Genomic DNA, 17,999 nt, shown 5'->3' on the forward strand with positions numbered 1-17,999 from the left:
GGCTTTCGGCGGGCAGGCTCCCTCCGCCGGGCTTTTGGGAGGTGCTGGCCCCGCAGTGCCTGTGCAGCTGGCAGGGATCAGGCATCCTCCGCACCCTGGGGCAGATCCCGCCCGGAGCGGTGGGATGCATCCCGAGACTTGTTGGCTGTGCAGGTGAAACCCCCGCAGCCCTGGGGCTGGGTGTCCTGTTCCGCCTGTTGGGTCAGGTCTCCCAGACGTGATGCTCCTCAGATATGCGGAGGCGATGATAAATTGTACCAGTTCATGCTGAAGCAGAGATTTTTCTCTCTCTACTGGCCTGAGGGCACTGAATAAATTTGAGCACGTGCCCCACTCCAGGGAGGGTGAGCCGCTTCCAGCCCCCGCCCGCCTCCTCCCCAGCCCCTTGATAGAGACATTTTGCCGGGGCTCTTGGGAGCTTGTTTCTCTGCTTGGATGAAACAGCTTTTTCCTTTGAAGCGTGATGGCCTGGTGACAGCAGCCTTGCTGGGACATCTTCCCCCAGATGCTCCTGCTAGACATTGTGGGGTCCCATTGAGTGTTGGGGAGCGGGGACACCCCCGTGGGGAGCCCGCTGGGGGAGAAGAGCCCAAAGCACGTGGCAGCTCCCGGGAAGGCGGCTGCAAGGAGAGCAGGAGCAGCGGCCGGGCAGCACCGCTCCAGTTTGCATCTGCTGGAAGCGCCGGCGCTGGTGCTGCAGGCATCTCCGTGGGGTTTGGGGACTGCACATGCATTTAAACCACCCTAGAGCAAAGCAGCCGGGAGGGAGCAGCTCTGGGACTGCGTGGGGCCAGAGTCGGCCAGGACGGGGGCTTTCGGTGGGCGCTGGACCTCAGCGAGGGCGGCACTGGCGTTTCTGCCTTTGTTAGGGCTGATTGGTTAGCAGCTTGGTTTAGAACCCAGGAGGGAGTTAATAAAGCTCGGCCATCCTCTTTTAACCATGCTCTGTGGTCTGTAGCTATTAAATTATGCACTAGTGCTCAGGGCTTCGGGGATGAGGCACTTCTCCGTGTGGGCTGAAATAAAGCTGTTAAGTGCTGGGAAAGCACTTCTAGATGGAGGGTGCTAGAGACGTGAAAAATCCTTCCTTTCCTCCCTTCCCGAGCCGGGGCGTGGCGTGGCCTCGCTGCCTCTTCGGGAAGCACTGGAGTCTTGCGTGTCCGCTCCCCACAGAGTGCTTAGGGTGGCCCTGGGGACAGCGTGGCTGGGGACGTGTCCCCCTCCTCTCTGTGGGTGAGGCTGATGGGATGTTTTGACCCTGTTCCTTCTCCTTCAGGTGAAACTGGTGAACATTCGCAACGATGACATTACGGACGGCAACCCCAAGCTCACCCTGGGGCTCATATGGACGATCATCCTCCACTTCCAGGTAGGTCGTGAGAATTTCTTGCCGAAGGACGCGGGATGGATGGCGGGAGTGTGTTGTTGTCTCCTCGGGGCATTGGCATCTGTCTCTCCGCGTGTTTCGCGGCGATGCCGGCACGCAGATCCGTCTGGAGGATCAACACACGTTGCAGTGTCATGGAGACCGGTGTTGGAGAATAGCAACTCCCTTTTCTCATAATTTACATAATGAAAGCATTAATGATGGGTTGTGTGCGGTGGCCTCCCGGTTGGCACCAGGGTTGTTGGCGGTAGCTGTTTGCTCAGCTGACTCTCTGGAGAAGAGCAAATTCCAAGGGGGCCGCGGAGGGGGACAGGCTGAGCTCATGCCCGCACGGGGCTGTTATCCCAAGGCGCTCCCGGCCCTTTGGGTGGTCGGCGCAGCCACGGGATCTTTTGTTGGGATGGAAAATGTCAGCTGCGTGACAGTGGTTCAGGACAGGGATGGGAGAAGCATTCTGACCCAGCTGGGGTGCTGGGGAATGCACTTAGGACTGTCTCCAGCAATTGTGTGCTATAGATGCTCTTGCAAAACAGGGTCTCAGGTCTTTAATAACCTCACATTATCTGGTTGTAGCTTTGATGTCCTCAGGGGGACAATACTTGGCCCCTGATGCCACCAGTGCAGTGGCACGTGGGGCTTGCTCAGTGGTGCTGCTGCCAGCAGCTCGTTAGTGATGTGGCATTAGCTCTGGGGCCGTCGCTGCCGCGGGACTGAGCCCCCGGGAGCTGCTGTGTCCCGCCTCCCTGCCGTATCCCTGCTGGCATCTCTCAGACGAGACGAGTGCTGGCTTTGAGACCTCATGAGGAAGCTTTTCATTTTTGGAGGATGAGTGGGCAATGCCCCAGGGACTGCCGCCTCGGCTGGGCCACGCGTGTGCCCCGTGCCGGCACGGCCAGGCTGGCCCCGTGCGCTGGGCGAGCCCCTCCTGACCTGTGTTTCTTGGGAAGAGGTTTTTTTGGGGGAGCATGGGGATAAATTGGGTGTAAGGCTGCTGACGAGGCGCTCTGCCCGTGTTTTGGCCCTGGAAAGCAGCCGGGGTCGAGCAGGGTCTGGATGCTGATGAGTCACCGTCGTCTCCGGTGGGGCCCTGGCTGGTGGCATCCTGTCCCCGCTGTCCTCAGAGTGGCCCTGCCCTGCTGCATGCTCTGCTGCAGGGGACGAGAGGGGAAAGCAGAAGCTTCTGGGTCCCCTCCATGCCCAGCTGCGAAGGGATGCTGCCGCCCTGCCGTGGGGGACAGGGCGGGTGACGGGGGGCCCCCAGGGGCGCTGGGCTCGTGCCGGCGAGCCTGTGCGTCCTCTCCCCGCCTGCGCTAACGGGATTTTTTCTGGGGTTGTAGCTCCATTGTGAACCTCTTAATCTCCTGCGTCCCAGTGCGGCTGCCCGGGGGCAGGCGGCTGGGAGAGACCTGGGGAGGGGTTTGGGGTGGGCCAGTGTCCCCTGCTCCCTGTTTTCTGTCTCATCCCGGCTTTTGGCGTGTGTTACGCTTCTCTGGTCCTTCCGAGCTGGTGAGAGGAGTTGGGATGCTGCGTGCTCCTCAAACCCCTGCCCTCGGTGGCGTTTGGGGCAGGAGCTGCAGGAGAGAGGCAGGACGCGGGGCCGGACTGGGATGGGAGCGCCGGTGCTCGTAGCCTGTCGGGACCCCGCGACCGCAGCTCCCTGGAGTGATGCCGGCTCCCCAGGGCACCTTGGACCGCCCCTCCGTGCCCCGAGCCGGCTGACCCTGGCCGGAGGGTGGGCATATGAGCCCGTCTCTTGGGGCTCCCGGCATGAAGAATTAAGGAGAAAACCTCCGGAATTGGAGAGAAACACCCCTGCGGGAGCCGGCGTGGCGGCAGCTCCGCGTCCCCCTTGGCATGCATGCAGAGCCGCTCTGACTCCTCCCTGCTTTTTTTTTTTCCCCCTCATTTCTCTCCCACCCCTTCCTTTATGCTACCTTTGCCAACCTTCCCCGGGTTTTGTGTTTTTTATCTCCCCCCTCCCCAGCCTCTCCCGCTCCCCCTCCCCACTCCGCTGCCTGATTCCTGCTCCCTGTTTGTGTTGGCGAGGGCCGTGCTCCAATTACCTCATATTTGGAGAGAAGGACGCCGCAGCCAATCCCCGCTCCCTCTGCTTTTAGGTCAAGTGATTTCTGAACTGCAGTGAGATGCTTTGAATTTGTCTTCTCACAGCGCCCAGGCTGTAAGATGGCTGTCTGGAGTGGCGGCGGCAGCAGCAGGGCTGGCGGGAGGGAGCGGCGGCGAGGGGCAGTCCGCAGCACGGTGTACGGCGTGCGTTTGATCCGATGAAGCCCAGCTTGGGATTTATTCGGGAGCCGGCGACTCGCTTAGCTGCGTTGCTGCCGGCGCTGAGGAGGAGGAGGAGATGGGGAATTCTCTGGGCTGTGTTAAAGAGCCGAAAGAAAAAGCTGTGGGAAAGGCACCCCTATCTCCCAAAAAAAGGGTTCGCTTTAAACGGAGGCGGAGGGGGAAGAGGAGAGCAATGCCGGAGGCAGCCCCGCAGGAGGAGCCCCCAGCCCTGGAGGTCGCTGAGGATGAGGAGGTGCGGAAGTTGAAGGCAGCCCCCCGGCAGGAGGGAGGAGAGGAGCCCTCCACGAGTCGGCGTCACGGGGGGGACCCCAACCCGGTGGCCCTGCACCCCGGGTTCATCGTGCAGGTGAAGGAGCGGTTTCAGGGGGAGGTGCAGAAAGCTCGCCTGGTGCTGGAGCCGCGGCGGCCGGGCGCGGCGAGGGCTTGCCTGGAGGAAGGCACCACCGTCATCGCCCGCTTGCTGGACAACCCGGCTGAGAAGGACTGCGAGAAGGCGGTGAGCCAGCTGGTCGAGCTGCAGAGGAGCGGTGCGGGCAGCCGCCGGGCCGTGCTGCTGCCCCTACGTGGGGGGACCGATGGCCGCGCAGAGGGGCTCCTGTCCCCGGCGAGCGCCGTGTCCAGCGAGGAGCCAGCGAAGAGCCAGGAGACGGGGGCCGGTAGTGCCTTGGATGCCTGGGGGAGAGGAGGCAGCAACGATCCCAGCGCTGCGTGGACCTTCTTCTCCATGGCAGAGCCGGGCACCGTTTCGGAGCTGTCTACACCGTCCCCCATGGTGGATCAGCTAGAAAACCCCAGCGTGGGGAGAACCTCAGGGTTGCCGTCGTCTCGGGCCGGGGAGGGAGATGGGCATGGACTGCCGGCCTCCCGCAGCCCGTCCTCCTTCAGCGGGCGCAGCGGCGGCGCAGCGCAGAGCTCCTCGGGGTACGGCAGCGACCCGGCACGCCGGCTGGCCAAGGGTGCTGGAGCTGGTGGGACCGTGGCGTCTCCCTCTGAAGGCGGCTGCAGGCTCGCTGCGGAGGGCCGGGCTTGGAGAGGGAGCTCGGGGACGGCTGGAGGAATGGTCAGTGTCTGCGTGTACCCTCACCCCCTTTTTGGAGTGGGGTGGACCTGGTTCAGTGGACCCCAGATCCTAGTGGCCCCTGGGGACGGTCATCTCGGCGAGATGTAATCTTGTGCTGAGTGTGGGCAGGATGACTCTGGTGCAGAAAGCTCCCAAAGCCTTTTCCCCTCTGAGCATCTCTGCTGGGAGACCATTCCCTGGGGACTGACCCCTCCTGTCCTCCGCTCTGGGCACGGGCGGCCGGAGAGCGGCTCTCGCCGGAGCTGTTGGGTGCGGCTGGCAGTCGCACGGGCTCTCGGTGCTGTTGCGTTCGCTGTCGGCAGCGCGCTTGCTGTCACTGGTGGTGCACGTGCCCTCGGGGCTACTTGGTCGGGCACAAGTTTGGGGTGTCCCCTTCCTGCTGCCCGTGCGCAGCTCCCAGGCAGGCGGCAGCGGGTGGACGTGGAGGTGTGGGGGTTCTGCCTGCTCCAAGGGGGGGCCGAGAGGAGGAGGAGTTTGATTTTGGAGCCCGTTGTTGCTGTTTGGAGGTCACTCTTTGGGGGTGACAGGGTGGGCTGAAGGCGCCTTTGGGTTTGGCCAAGCTCTGCACGCCCCGGGACAAGCGCGTGGTTTGAGGGGCAGGAAAGGGGCTGTGGCCCCCGATACCTTTGCCGGGTTGGGACCGGTGTCGCAGCCACCCTCTGGCCTTCAGCGTCCTGCCACCGGTTGGTTGATGCACCAGGCTGATGTTGGAAGGGTTTGGAAGGGGCTGGCCCCAGGTCCCACAAGTTTCCACTCTCTCTTCTTGCCGGTGCCTCCCTAAATCTTTGTCCTGACAGAGAGATGTGAAGAAAGGAGGGTGGAGCTGGTGCCGCATCCTGCACCTCTGTAAGTGCATCTCTAGGAGGTTCTCCTGCAAGGATGCCCTCAGGGAAAGCCCCAGTGGTCGGAGAACCCCAGTGCTATGTGAGTGATTAAAAATAAAGGATTCATCTGAGCTGGGTGCTGCGAGGAGCTCCCCGATGGGCAGCGGTGCAGGAGAGCCCAGGTGGGGCAGCGCCGATGGGTGGGTTTGCAGAAGGTTTCATCCCGCTCTTAATTAAGAGCTGCCGGGTAATCAATAAGGGGGTGCTGGGCAGGCAGAGGTTTGTGGGTCCCTCCCTGCAGGCGTGGAGGGTCCCATCCTGCCGCTCACCTAGCGCATCGCCCTATCCATCCTGGCTCTGCCGCTGGGTGCCAGGTCCTGGCATCCCTAAGGAAACCCGGCCCTGGGGCTGGAGGAGTTAAAGGCAGTGCCGGCGGTGTGGCAGCGGCTGACAAAGAGCAGTTTTGTGTGTGATGAGCGTATTGGGAGAGGGAGGTGAGCTGCAGCATACCAATTACACCGTCACTCACTGCGCCGGTGCCTCAACAGCATCCTCCCCGCCGGCGGGAGAGGCGGGAGGAGCGGCACAGCGTGGCTGTAATCCTGCAGGTCCCTGCCTCCTGCCTGCAAAGGGATCTCTGGCAGCTGGGACCCGTGCAATGCCAGCACCCAACTGGGTGTATTTTTGGGGGGGAATAAAGCAACTGGGTGTTTTCAGGGCGGAGGGAGCTCCGAGGGGCGGCAGGTAGGGCTGGGTCCTGGCACCTTCTCCCTGCAGTGCCGGGAGGAGGAATCCAGCGAGCAAACAGCCCGTGTTGCCTTTCCACAGGCGCCCCGGAAAATATACAGGGCTCACGTCCTCCCCTTTGTCTGCCCCTTAATTAAGGGGAGGTAATTGTACTAATTGGGGAGCCGGGGGGGGATGGGCGAGGAGGAGACCGTGCCAATCAGAAATACGCTGGCATGCGGACACGTGCGTTTTGTCACGTGCAAGTCTGGGATTCGCAGCCAGTCCCGTGCGTCTGTCTAAGGGGGGGGTCTGTGACTGTCGGTCTCTTTTGTTGGGGAAGTGGGTCACAGCACCCTTGCCACCAGCACCCCCTGCACCTGCCTCTGCAGGCACGGCCAGGCAGAGCAGGGATGCGACGGCCTTCTCCCCATCCTTCCCTTTCCCCCTGGGATGGAGCCGGTGGCTCCGCTCCGAGCGGCTCCACTGGCTGGAGGTCGGGGAGAGACCTCTGCCCCACGCGTCCCCTCAAACAGCACCTCTGAGCGCTGTTTCCTGCTTCTTAAGTTGGTATTTTTTACAATGTGATGCTCCAGGTAGAGCATCCCCCTCCACGCCAGCAGCCCTGGTGAGGGATGGCGTCAGCGGTTCCCTCTTGGGTGCCCCCTCGCCGCCCAGCCATGGGTGCTGCTGGATGGGGCTGACTGTTGCTGTGCGAGCCCCGGGGGTCTGAGGGTGCTGGGTGTCCTCGCAGGAGCGGGCAGCGGAGCGGGTTTGTACAGGAGGGTGCACAAGCGGAGCTGTCGGCGCAGAGTGTTTAGGGTGGGAAGAGACCCGCCTGGGCTCTCGTCTCACCAGGGCGGTGTGTTCCCAGCGAGCTGCGCCCCGAGCCCTGGCTCGGGGAGGATGGTGCCGGTGTAATGCGCCAGGGCATGCTGCGGGCTGCCGGCTGTGCAGCACTGTTCTCCGGCGTGCTCCGGAGCACGTCTGGCAGCAGCCACTCCCGAGAGCAGAGCCTGGGTGGAGGAGCGGCTCCGGTGAGGTGGGTGGTGGTAAGAAGCTGGGGTCCGGCGGTGGTGGTTCCGGTGCCGGCAGGGCTGGGCTGGGCTGCACGCGTGGCCAAGCAACACCTCGTGCCCCTGTGACATGGGGTTGGCAAACGACTGTGCCTCCCTCGCCTGCCTGGATCTCCAGTCTGCCCAAACCACGCCGCACCTCGGCACCCCGGCGCTCTCCTGCAGGTCCGGTGGTCCATTCCCAAGTCTGTTGGGTGTGGGGTCCCCTCTCCCCCACAGTGACCAGGAGTTTCCTCCTGCCCTTCCTGGCAGCTGCCAGGTCTCGGGCAAGTTCATAGAAACCGGCTGTGCCTGGTGGTCATCCCTCCTCCCGCATCACCCCGTGGCTGTGCCGCTTCCTTACAGATCTCCGACATCTACATCAGCGGGGAGTCAGGGGATATGTCGGCCAAGGAGAAGCTGCTGCTGTGGACGCAGAAGGTGACGGCGGGTTACATCGGGGTGAAGTGCACCAACTTCTCATCATGCTGGAGCGATGGGAAGATGTTCAACGCGCTCATCCACAGATACAGGTAGGCAGGAAGGAGCAGCGGAGAACATCGTCTGGGTGGGAGGAAGGGCTGGGGACCTCGGGGGGTCCCTGCCCACCGCTGTGGTTGGTGATGGTCTGGAGTGCTTGGAGGTGTAGGTGAGGCTTGCAGGGAGCAATGTCTCCTTTACCTGGAAATCATCTCTTCTGCCAGGTAGCTGGGGGCGGATGCTTGGAAAGAGCAGCAAATACATCAGGTTGCAAGAAAAAACATCTTGAATGAGGCTGGGGAGAGAGGGGAAAAAAGGCAAAGCTTTTAAACTCTCGAGTATGGGAGCGCTGCAGTGTTTTACGTGTTACTGCTGCCCATTCTGCTCTCTGTGAATAGCAGCACTTCCATCCACGCTTTCATCCGAGGGCCTTGGAGCTCTCCCGAGCAGCAATTAAACCTCTCGCAGTTCCTTGAGAGGCAGCACAGCCCTGCACATCTTCCGTTTGCGCAGCGTAGGCAGCGAGTCAGAGCCGGGGCCGGCTTCTCCCCCGGCTGCTTGGTCAAGGGGACTTGGCACGGCTTTGGGAGCCTGCAGGAGAATCGCAAAGGCCCGGTGAGAGAGCATCTCCTGGTAGCTGGAAATAGCACTGCCCTCCCGTGCTGCTCTGTGCTCGCTTGTAGCTGGGAGGAGCAGGCAGGGTTCAGCAGGGAAGGACAGGCAGGAGGTGGGGAGCAGACCTCACCGGGACGGTGCGGTGCACAGAGGCTGGGATTTTCCTGGCTCTGCTGTGCTCATTTGTGTTTTGTGCTGCGGCTTGCTGGCCTTCTTCTGTTGCCGGTGTTTCCTCCTGGTGCAGGGCTGGCAGCACCCACGCCTGCCGCCTCCCCTCCGCTCTGCTGCCAGCAAAGGGCTCTGCCCGCGTCCTCCGGAGAGGTGTAACCACCCCGCTTTGGGGCTGTTTCGTGCACCTCCTTGCAGGGAGGGCTCACAGTCGCAGCCTGGCACGCTGGGTACGGAGCGAATGCTGGAGAGGGCAGATCCCAGAGGAGCACGATGGGTTTTCCTTCACAGGCTGAACATCCCCTTCCCAAAGGGGATGAGCTGGGGAGGTGCTGCGGGCCAGGTCCCCTTGGAGAGCCACCAGCCTGGGACAGGGGCTCGGACAAGCCCTCAGGAGCCATCGGCTGTGGTGCCGTCTGGGATGCTCTGCCCTGGGCACCTGGCGCTGTTTGCCAACATCGTGAATCCGGTGTGTGTCTTGCAGGCCAGATCTGGTGGACATGGAGAGGGTGCAAATCCAGAGTAACCGGGAGAACCTGGAGCAGGCCTTTGAGATCGCTGAGCGGCTGGGGGTCACGCGGCTGCTGGACGCCGAAGGTGGGTGGCCGGGGGAAGCGGCTGGTGTGGGGAGATGCCGACCTCTCCGCCCGCTCCCGTTCCTCACTGCCTTTCTGCTTCCCCCTTGTCAGATGTGGACGTGCCCTCCCCGGATGAGAAATCCGTGATAACTTACGTGTCTTCAATCTACGATGCCTTTCCCAAAGTCCCGGAGGGAGGAGAAGGGATCAGCGCTATCGTAAGCATCGCTGCGGGTTGGGAGGCTGGGACAGCAATTTGGGAGGCAGCTGTGTTTTGTGGGAAGGGTTTGGAGGTTCCCTGTCCACCGTAGCAGATGGCTGATGGGTGGAAGAGGCTCAGGGGGGAGGAAGGAGCTTCCCCATTAGCGTGTCTGCCTTGTGAACTGCCGGTGTGCCTGTAGGTCCACGGTGTTCTCCAGGCTCTGCAGGTTATGCCATGGGTTTTGAGCTCATGGGAAAGCTGAGCTGGCTTCCAGGGAGCAGCTTGCAAGGAGGATCATCCTCCTCCTCCCTGTACCTGGGATGGCATCACAGCGGGGAGGCACAGGCAGCCAGTCCACCCCATAGCCGTGACCGTGGCACCTCGGTTCCCTCTGTGCTCTGCTCTGTCTCTCCCCTGCGGAGACCTGCCCGCCGGCAGTGCTCTGCAAGCGTGCTCTCGCCCCACAGGAGGTGGATTCGAGGTGGCTGGAGTACCAGAGCCACGTGGAATCCCTCATCTCATGGATCAAGCAGCACACGATACTCATGTCAGATAAATCCTTCCCCCAGAACCCTGTAGAGCTAAAGGTAGGTCCTGGACAAGGTCAATCCACAGTGTCCCATGTGCTCGGTGCCAAGAGCTGGGTGGTGGCATTCCCTAGAGTGTTTTCTGATGAGCTTTTCTCATGCCAGGCACTTTATAACCAGTACATACACTTCAAAGAAACTGAAATTCCAGCAAAAGAGCAGGAAAAAGGAAGGATAGAGGAGCTCTACAAACTGTTAGAGGTAAGTGTCATCGTGGCTACCCGGAGGCTTGTAGGTGGGAGTGTTGTGCTTTTAGCAAGACTAAAGTGTGCTCAGTTCAGGTTTATTTTGGAATGGAGAAGTGGAAATAACCCTCAGGGTAAACGATGCAGCAAGCAGCACGCTGCAGGAGCAGACGCAGAGCCATTGCCTTATAGCCCCACTTTCCTTGCTGTAATCTCCCTGTAGCCAGCTCGAGGAGGTAGGAAATGCCATTCTGTTGATGTTTTCCCCAGGTATGGATTGAATTTGGACGCATCAAGTTGCCCCAGGGCTACCACCCCAACGATGTGGAGGAGGAGTGGGGCAAGCTCATCATAGAGATGCTGGAGCGCGAGAAGCTCCTGCGGCCGGCGGTGGAGAGGTTGGTGCTCTGCCCATGGCAGGCAGAGTCCCCTTTGGGGATGTCCCCTGCTCCCTGGGCTGGAGGGACATCCCAAAGCCTCTCTCTCATTCTCTTTCCCTCTGTCATCGCAGGCTGGAATTGCTGCTACAAATCGCTAACAAAATCCAGAATGGTGCTCTGAGCTGTGAAGAAAAACTCACTCTCGCAAAGAACACGCTGCAAGCTGTGAGTGGGGGGGTGGTATTTTCCCCCTCCTAATTTTTTTAGTTATTTTTTTGTTTTCCTGCCTCTTCTTTTATGCCCATCTCTTCCCTTCGCTTCTGCATGGGGTGGTGGGTTCCCCTGGACAGCTTTGCTTTCTCGTCTGACATTGAGCCTATGCTGGAGGGGCTATAGGGGCGGTGGTGGATACCTGGTGATCTATGGCACGAGGACCCTGGGGACAAGGGGGCAGGGGAACGGCCTTGCCGTGCAGCGGGCTGCCTCTGGGGATGCAGCTAGTGAGGCTGGACATCTGCAGAGGTGCTGGCTTGGTGAAAACTGCAGTTCTGGGAAAGCTTGTTGTATAACGAGGCTTAAAACCCCCAAAATCTGTTTTATTTGTCTAAAAGACTGGCAGAAAGGACTCAGTTGCAGGCTGTAGCTACCTGGGTAGGGATTAGATTTCTGAAGAGGGGTGTTTTGTTCAGGGAGAGAGAGATGTAAGGGTTGGGAGCTAAAAATGGTTAAACCCAAGCAAGAAATGAGACGTGCGTTTAAGTGACTGTCCGTGGGACTAACCACGGGAGCCCGTCTGTCCCTAGAAGCTTTCAGTTCATCTGCAGGAGCTTTTCTAAAGGGGATATCCTGGGTGTGGTGCGAGTGATAAACTCATGTTCTTCTGCTCAAGTCAAGCTTGTGGATCAAAAGGTCTTTTCAGTCTTAAAGACGATGATGGGCTGCTATCGTGTTCTCTCTGGCCGCACGCCTGGGCTGAGGGGATCCAGCCCTAAGTCTCCTCTGTCTCGGTGCAGGATGCTGCTCACCTGGAGTCGGGCCAGCCGGTGCAGTACGAATCCGACGTGGTCGTGTATCTGCAGGAGTGCGAGAGCCTCATCCGCCAGCTACAGGTGGATGTGCAGATCCTTCGGGATGAGAATTACTACCAGCTGGAGGAGCTGGTGTTCAGGTGAGAGCGGCCGTGTCCAAGATGGTCTGTGGATGGAGAAATGTGGTCAGGGGCTGATGCACAGGGCTCCTCTGCTCTCTTGTGGGGAAGGAGGGAGTGCGCGTGCATCTTCTTACTCGTGCCTTGCTTGCTCCTCCAGGATCATGCGGCTGCAAGACGAGCTGGTGACGCTGAGGCTGGAATGCACTAACCTGTACAGGAAAGGCCACTTCTCCACCCTGGAGCTGGTGCCCACTTCCACGCTGAGCACGACGCACTTGAAGGGCGAGTCCCTGACCAAAGGGCTGCACACCTCCTCTGCCTCCTGGTTCCGGAAGCCCATGACCAGGACAGAGCTGGTGGCCATCTCCTCTTCCGAAGACGAAGGCAGCCTCCGGTTCGTGTACGAGCTGCTGGCATGGGTGGAGGAAATGCAGGTGAGTGCTGGCTCTCAGGGCCAAATTACCTGCCTCCGCTCACACTGATGCGGGAAGGTAGGAAGTTGGTCTGAGCTTTTTCCTGCCTTTATCTGTGAATAATTGCTTTGATGGTTCAAAGTTTCTGGAGAGCACCGATGCTTTTGTCTTGAGTTGGGTTTTCTCTCTGGTGGCCCTGCTGATCAGTGGATATCAGAAGATCCTTTCAAAGCTGGAAGCAAATCTGTACTGATCCAATCAGTCCTTTGGTCTTACGTGGGTGTGAAGCTTGTGTAAGCTGTCCCAGAAATCTTTCAGTGTTGGAGCACTGGCTTAAGACCTTCTACCAGGACTGATGTGGTGTTTGTTCCCTCTTGAGTGACCTAGGAGGTTTCATTGCCCTTGTGTCCTTTTGAGATATGCTCCTGCAGATGAGGAGTGCTGACTTGGACCTCTTGGCTTGTTTCAGATGAGACTGGAGCGGGCAGAGTGGGGGACTGACCTGCCGAGCGTGGAAACCCAGCTGGAGACCCAGCGGCACATCCACACCAGCGTGGAGGACCTGGGCTCCAGCGTAAAGGAGGCCAGGATGTACGAGGTACGGTGGCACGGGCTGGGTGACACAGTGCGTGTACGGGAAGGTGAGGGCATCGGGATCGGCTCTTGTGGGTAAGGGTGCCTGAGGCAGAGGTATTTTTTAAGGCCAGAGCTTCTGAGTTGGCGCTGGGCTGGTGCAAGAGGCTGCTGCCCTCAGCCATCCTCTCCACCTCCTCTTGCTCTCACAGAGCTGGGGAGAAAGATTTGGAGACGGGGTTTCAAGTGATGCCGACCTGCGTCGGGTAACAGGAGCGTTTTTCATCCTTCAGGGTAAAATGTCTCAGAATTTCCGCGCTAGCTACACGGAGACACTTGGCAAGCTGGAGATGCAGTACTGCAAGCTGATGGTGAGTGGGCTTCAAGTGGGCTTCTAGCACTGCCTGGGGAGCGCGGGGCCCATCCCTGCCTCCCTGCTATTGAGCATCCCTGCTCCGAGGCTGGGGAGGGGGCAAGAAACCCATCGCCTTCAGAGCAGGGAAGAGGAATCACGCTTCGTTGTGTTCAGGAAACCTCGAGCTTCCGGCTGAGACACCTCCAGAGCTTGCACGGGTTTGTGTCTCGGGCCACTGCTGAGCTGATTTGGCTGAACGAGAAGGAGGAGGAGGAACTGGCCTACGACTGGAGCGACAACAACCCTAACATTGCAGCCAAGAGAAACTACTTCTCGGTGAGTGACCCCGGGGCAGGGCTGGTGGGACGGGTGCTCTCTTGGTTGCGCTGCTGCTGCTTTTGATCCGCTGTGGGACCTTCATCTACCGACAGATGTGAAGTCCCCAGAGGTTTGATGCTCCCTCCCAAGTCACTGAGCTCGTAGCTCGTGAGTGCAGCTGATGGAAGAGCTCTCCCTAGAGCAGAAAATGCAGAATAGTGTTTGTTCAATTGAGTTTTAATCGAAAAGGCATCAAAAGATGGCTTTTTAGCACTATTTGGAACTAAAGGCATCTTTAACTAGCGGGGGGAAAAAAAAGCCTGAGCTAAAGAGGAAAATGGATTCCTCTTTAAAGCAGCATAAATTAGTTGCTGTCTTTCCATAATCGCACTATCTGGAACTGAAGAGGTCCCGGGGCAGGTTTCCAGTATCTGCATTACATCTGCCCCGTGTGTTTGGTGCACAGGAGGCATCCTGATGGGAATCGGCTGTGGTGCTCCCATAAGCCGTGCTGGTTTCCCTGAGATCCACTGGTATTTACTCCAGCGCTTCCATGCTGCATGTTGTGTTCATTGGACACGTGCTCCGAGTGAGGCTGCTCCCCATAGCTGAGATTTAGACTTTGCTTGTGTCCTTCACGCAGGAGCTGACGACAGAGCTGGAAGAGAAGCAGGACATCTTCCGCTCCCTCCAAGACACAGCTGAGCTGCTGTCCCTGGAGAACCACCCGGCCAAGCAAACCGTAGAGGTGAGCGGGCACGCTGAGGGGCTGGGAGGAGCCCCGAGAATTGCCTGGCAGCAAATCTTCTCACCCAGGAGTGGGAAACTTGCTGTCCCTCCCCAGGGTGCCCTTACGGGCAGTCAGGGCTGATAAAGTGTTTTATGGTGGCAGAAGAACATCAGTGCAGTGATAGAGCTGTTTTATTCTGGGGAGTGCAATGAGGAGCTCGAGGCCATTCTCAAATAATCCCCACCTCAAATTATGGCACAGATACGCTTATACAGAACATGAGCCTTTCCTGCAGCGAGGTGATGCAAGGAATGGCTTCAGCTCGCATGGAGTTATCCAGGCTTGCAGGAAAACCGTGGTGGTGAAGCAAAGGGCTGCAGGGACATGTTTCTCTCTGGGGTGGGAAAAAGCAAACCTGTGCCTGCCGCAGTCCCCAGCATCGCTGGTCCAGGGTCTGCCATCTCCTGCTCTTCGTGCCTGTGTCTAAACCCTCCTAGTTGCAGCCAGATCTTGCCTGTTTATGTACATCCCGCCGGCTGTAGCTGTGTCCTTCCTGTGACCCTCCCGGCTGGTAAATGCTCATTATTCATCGCTGTTTGGTGTGTGTGTGTTTCTCAGGCTTACAGTGCTGCCGTGCAGACTCAGTGGCAGTGGATTAAGCAGCTCTGCCTGTGCGTGGAACAGCACGTGAAGGAGAACGCTGCCTATTTCCAGGTACTTGGGAGGGGCAGCCCAAATTTCCCTGGACACCATCCGCTGCATCCCCCTGCATGAGCTTCATACGCTGCTCCCTTTGGGAGAGAGGGAAGGAGGGACTTGTGGTGCTCATGGGGGCTGCTTTCTCCTGAATCATCTCTTTCTCCTGAGCTGCTCTCTGGGGATGTCTCACTAGGGCAAAAGGGATCAACTTCCATGTAGTTCTGGCCATCCATGTGGGATGCTCGCTGCCTTTGCAGCCCAAGGCCAGAAGAGCGTCGGGAGCTGCTGGTTGGGATGTTGGGGTGGTCCCTTGCCTGCAGTGTGCTGCTGACTGCTCGGTGGACTCGTGCAGGTTTCTGTGACCCTCTTTGCCTTTGCAGTTCTTCAGCGACGCCCGGGAGTCGGAGACCTACCTGCGCAACCTGCAGGATTCCATCAAAAGGAAGTATTCTTGCGACCATAACACGAGCCTGACGCGGCTGGAGGACCTGCTGCAGGACTCCATGGTGGGTTCTCCGACATCCCCGCCACCCTGGGTGGGCGATGGGTGGCCTTCTTGCTCCGGTCCAGCAGCATTGCTTGGGGCACCTCTTGCTTCCCAGGGAAAACAGGGCTCATTTTATTCCCGCAGCGACGCAGTCTCATGTAACGTGGTTTGTCTCCCTGTCTCAGTCAATGTTCTGCTTTTCGTTGGAGCTGCTGCATGTGTTTGTACGTGGCTGTGGGGTGCAGGCTGTGTGCGACCCCGGCTGCACCGCTGCGTGGATGTAACGCTGCCGATGGTAGCCGGATTTCGGTCATTACAACAGCCGATGGGTCGCTTTTGTTTAGAGGCACCATCCAGCGTCTTTCTGTATCCTCGGGGTGAAGAGCAGGCGGCGTGCACTGTCTGTGCAAGCTCATAGCTTGAGATGTGGAAAAGTAAAAGATCTGAGCTGGTTCTTCCCCATGGGTGCCCATCACGCCATCCTGGTCTGTGGCTGCGTGGAACCCGTCGTGTTCTGCTGATGGAGGCGTCGCGCAGAGCCCGTAGGATGCTCCTGTTTCTGCTTTTGCGCTGGTGCTTGCTAGGAGCATGGTGGGATACAGAGAAATGCCTGCGCTTTATCCAGACCAAATCCGCTGTTAATCCATCGCGCTGTGCCGGTGGGGGGAGAGCCGGGGCAGCCCGGCGGGGCACGGCGACGGGGGCTTGCGGGCTCGGCAGCGCTGATCTCCAAACACGTGGCCTTGGCTTAGCTGCAGCGTAGCAGAGAGCAGACAATGGGCGATGGTGCAGTGATCTCATTGTCTGAATTGGCCTGAAAAAAACCCAACCTGAAAACAAAACCCAAGGAGCAAAGCGTCAGATGGTGTTTGAAACCAGGGATGGGGGAGGATTTGGGCTGCGGGTGAACCGCTGAGCCGCTGGTGGAAGTGGAAGGAGGTGACGTTTGAGGGTGTGGAGGCAGGTAGCTGCTTTGGCTTTGCTCTTAGTGCACACCACTGATCTCCAGCGTGTTCCCAGTGAAGCTGGGATGCCGTTACTGGGTGTTCGTGATGGGTGCATCAGCTGGGCTAGGGCTCGCCGTCTTCTCTCCTGGGGGCTCCCATCCTCTCTGTCATGGTCTCGGGGCTGGCCTGGTCTGTCCTCCAGCGCTACCAGGACACGGAGCAGCCAGCCTGGCTCCTGGGGTCGGAGTTTGAGAGTCCTGCAACACCAGGAGTCTGGCAGGCGCCGTCCGGGGTGGGAGAGGCTCGTCTGGGCAGCCGGAGAGTGGCCACGATCTCAGGACTGGGGCAGCTGCCCCAAGCTCAGCTATATTACTCTTTCTTACCTAATAAGTTAAAGCTGTATTTCTTCCAATCATGCTCCCTGGGACAGGCACAGGTAGTTTATTTAATCATTTATTCTTTTTTTTTTTTTTCTTTTTTACCATTAAATTATCCTCCACTGTTGTTAGCGCACTAACCAACCCCCGAGAGTACCGAGCATGAGGGAGAACATTTTTCTGGGTTCCTTTTTAAACTTTTGCAGCCAGAATGGGCTGAGCTGCCACTAATCACATGAGCTGGCAGTGTCGTGATCCGCACATGTCTCCATCAGTGCTGGTGGCTGTTGCAGGAGCTTTGCCACCAGTCTCCTGGGTTGTCCCATCACCGAACCCAGGAGGGACTTGTGGGAATCAGTTATGCAGCATCTTCCTCCAACCGGCAAATTTCTACCCAAACCCAAAGACCTGTGCGATCACTCCACCACGAGCCCCTTCTCCTGAGATGTTTTATCCACATATTTCATCGTATCCCCATTCCAGCCATTGGTTTAAACATGCCTCCATCCTTTGCTTTAGAAGAGGGAGCATGTTTCTGTGGTCTCTCCTCCAGACAACTAAATGTCCCCGGCTTTGGGCTGGAGCTTGTCGTGCTCCTGGCCACTTACACCTCCTGGGACTTTAATTTTGGTGTATGCTGTGTTGTCTTGTTTTTTCCCTTTTGAAAGACAATGTTTTCTTGTCCTAGCAGCAAAAGAGCCAGAGGCGTGCATGCGGTTTTGCAGGGCAGTGGGAGTAGTAGTGGAGAGGTCCCACCCCTGACTTGACATCAGATCTCCTTTCCATCCCATCTCTCCTGACCCTTCTTCCCATCCCGTTAGGGCAGCAGGATCCTCCTGACGTGTCTGGTCAGCCCTTGAGATCCCAGTGTAGCTCTTGCAGGCCAGCGTTGGGTGGGGGGTGCCGAAATGCCTGGGAGAGACCTCCTGTCCCCTGCCTCCAGCAACCCGTCCTTCATCCTTCTCTCTGCCAGGACGAGAAGGAGCAGCTCATTCAGTCGAAGAGCTCCGTCGCCAGCCTGGTGGGACGGTCCAAAACCATCGTTCAGCTTCGGCCCAGGAACCCGGAGCACCTTGTGAAGAGCACGATCCCCATCAAGGCTGTTTGTGACTATCGGCAGATCGAGGTGAGGGCTGGAAGGGTGTCGCTTTGAAAGGGAAGGCAGGGACGAGGCAGGCGAGCAACGCCCGTGATGGTTTAGGATGAGCTCCGTGGTGTCTGTCAATGGAAAGCAGGAACGGAGTGGGAAGACAGGAGGAGGGAAATAGTGCGGCTGTTTTTCCTGGAGTAGATTTCCATGTCTCAGATTTATTCTGGGCAGGAGCTGAAGTCCTTTTCCCCGAGGAGGATGGGCTTCATCAGCCTCAGCCAAATA

General features: G+C 58.8%; 1 protein-coding gene across 1 annotated transcript in view; it reads left to right on the forward strand.

The window, feature by feature from the left end:
• The window catches only part of MACF1 (microtubule actin crosslinking factor 1), a 147,768-nt gene that overhangs the window by 41,828 nt on the left and 87,941 nt on the right, over positions 1-17,999 (forward strand). Inside the window, 17 exon segments of the mRNA XM_059830960.1 lie at positions 1,277-1,369; positions 7,747-7,913; positions 9,128-9,240; positions 9,333-9,439; positions 9,891-10,010; positions 10,116-10,211; positions 10,466-10,593; positions 10,707-10,800; positions 11,589-11,743; positions 11,883-12,159; positions 12,608-12,736; positions 13,005-13,082; positions 13,241-13,402; positions 14,028-14,132; positions 14,733-14,828; positions 15,194-15,319; positions 17,598-17,750. Coding sequence (XP_059686943.1) covers positions 1,277-1,369; positions 7,747-7,913; positions 9,128-9,240; positions 9,333-9,439; positions 9,891-10,010; positions 10,116-10,211; positions 10,466-10,593; positions 10,707-10,800; positions 11,589-11,743; positions 11,883-12,159; positions 12,608-12,736; positions 13,005-13,082; positions 13,241-13,402; positions 14,028-14,132; positions 14,733-14,828; positions 15,194-15,319; positions 17,598-17,750 — 2,199 coding nt within the window.

This window comes from Gavia stellata, chromosome 29 (genome assembly GCF_030936135.1).
Source record: "Gavia stellata isolate bGavSte3 chromosome 29, bGavSte3.hap2, whole genome shotgun sequence".
NCBI lineage: Eukaryota > Metazoa > Chordata > Aves > Gaviiformes > Gaviidae > Gavia > Gavia stellata.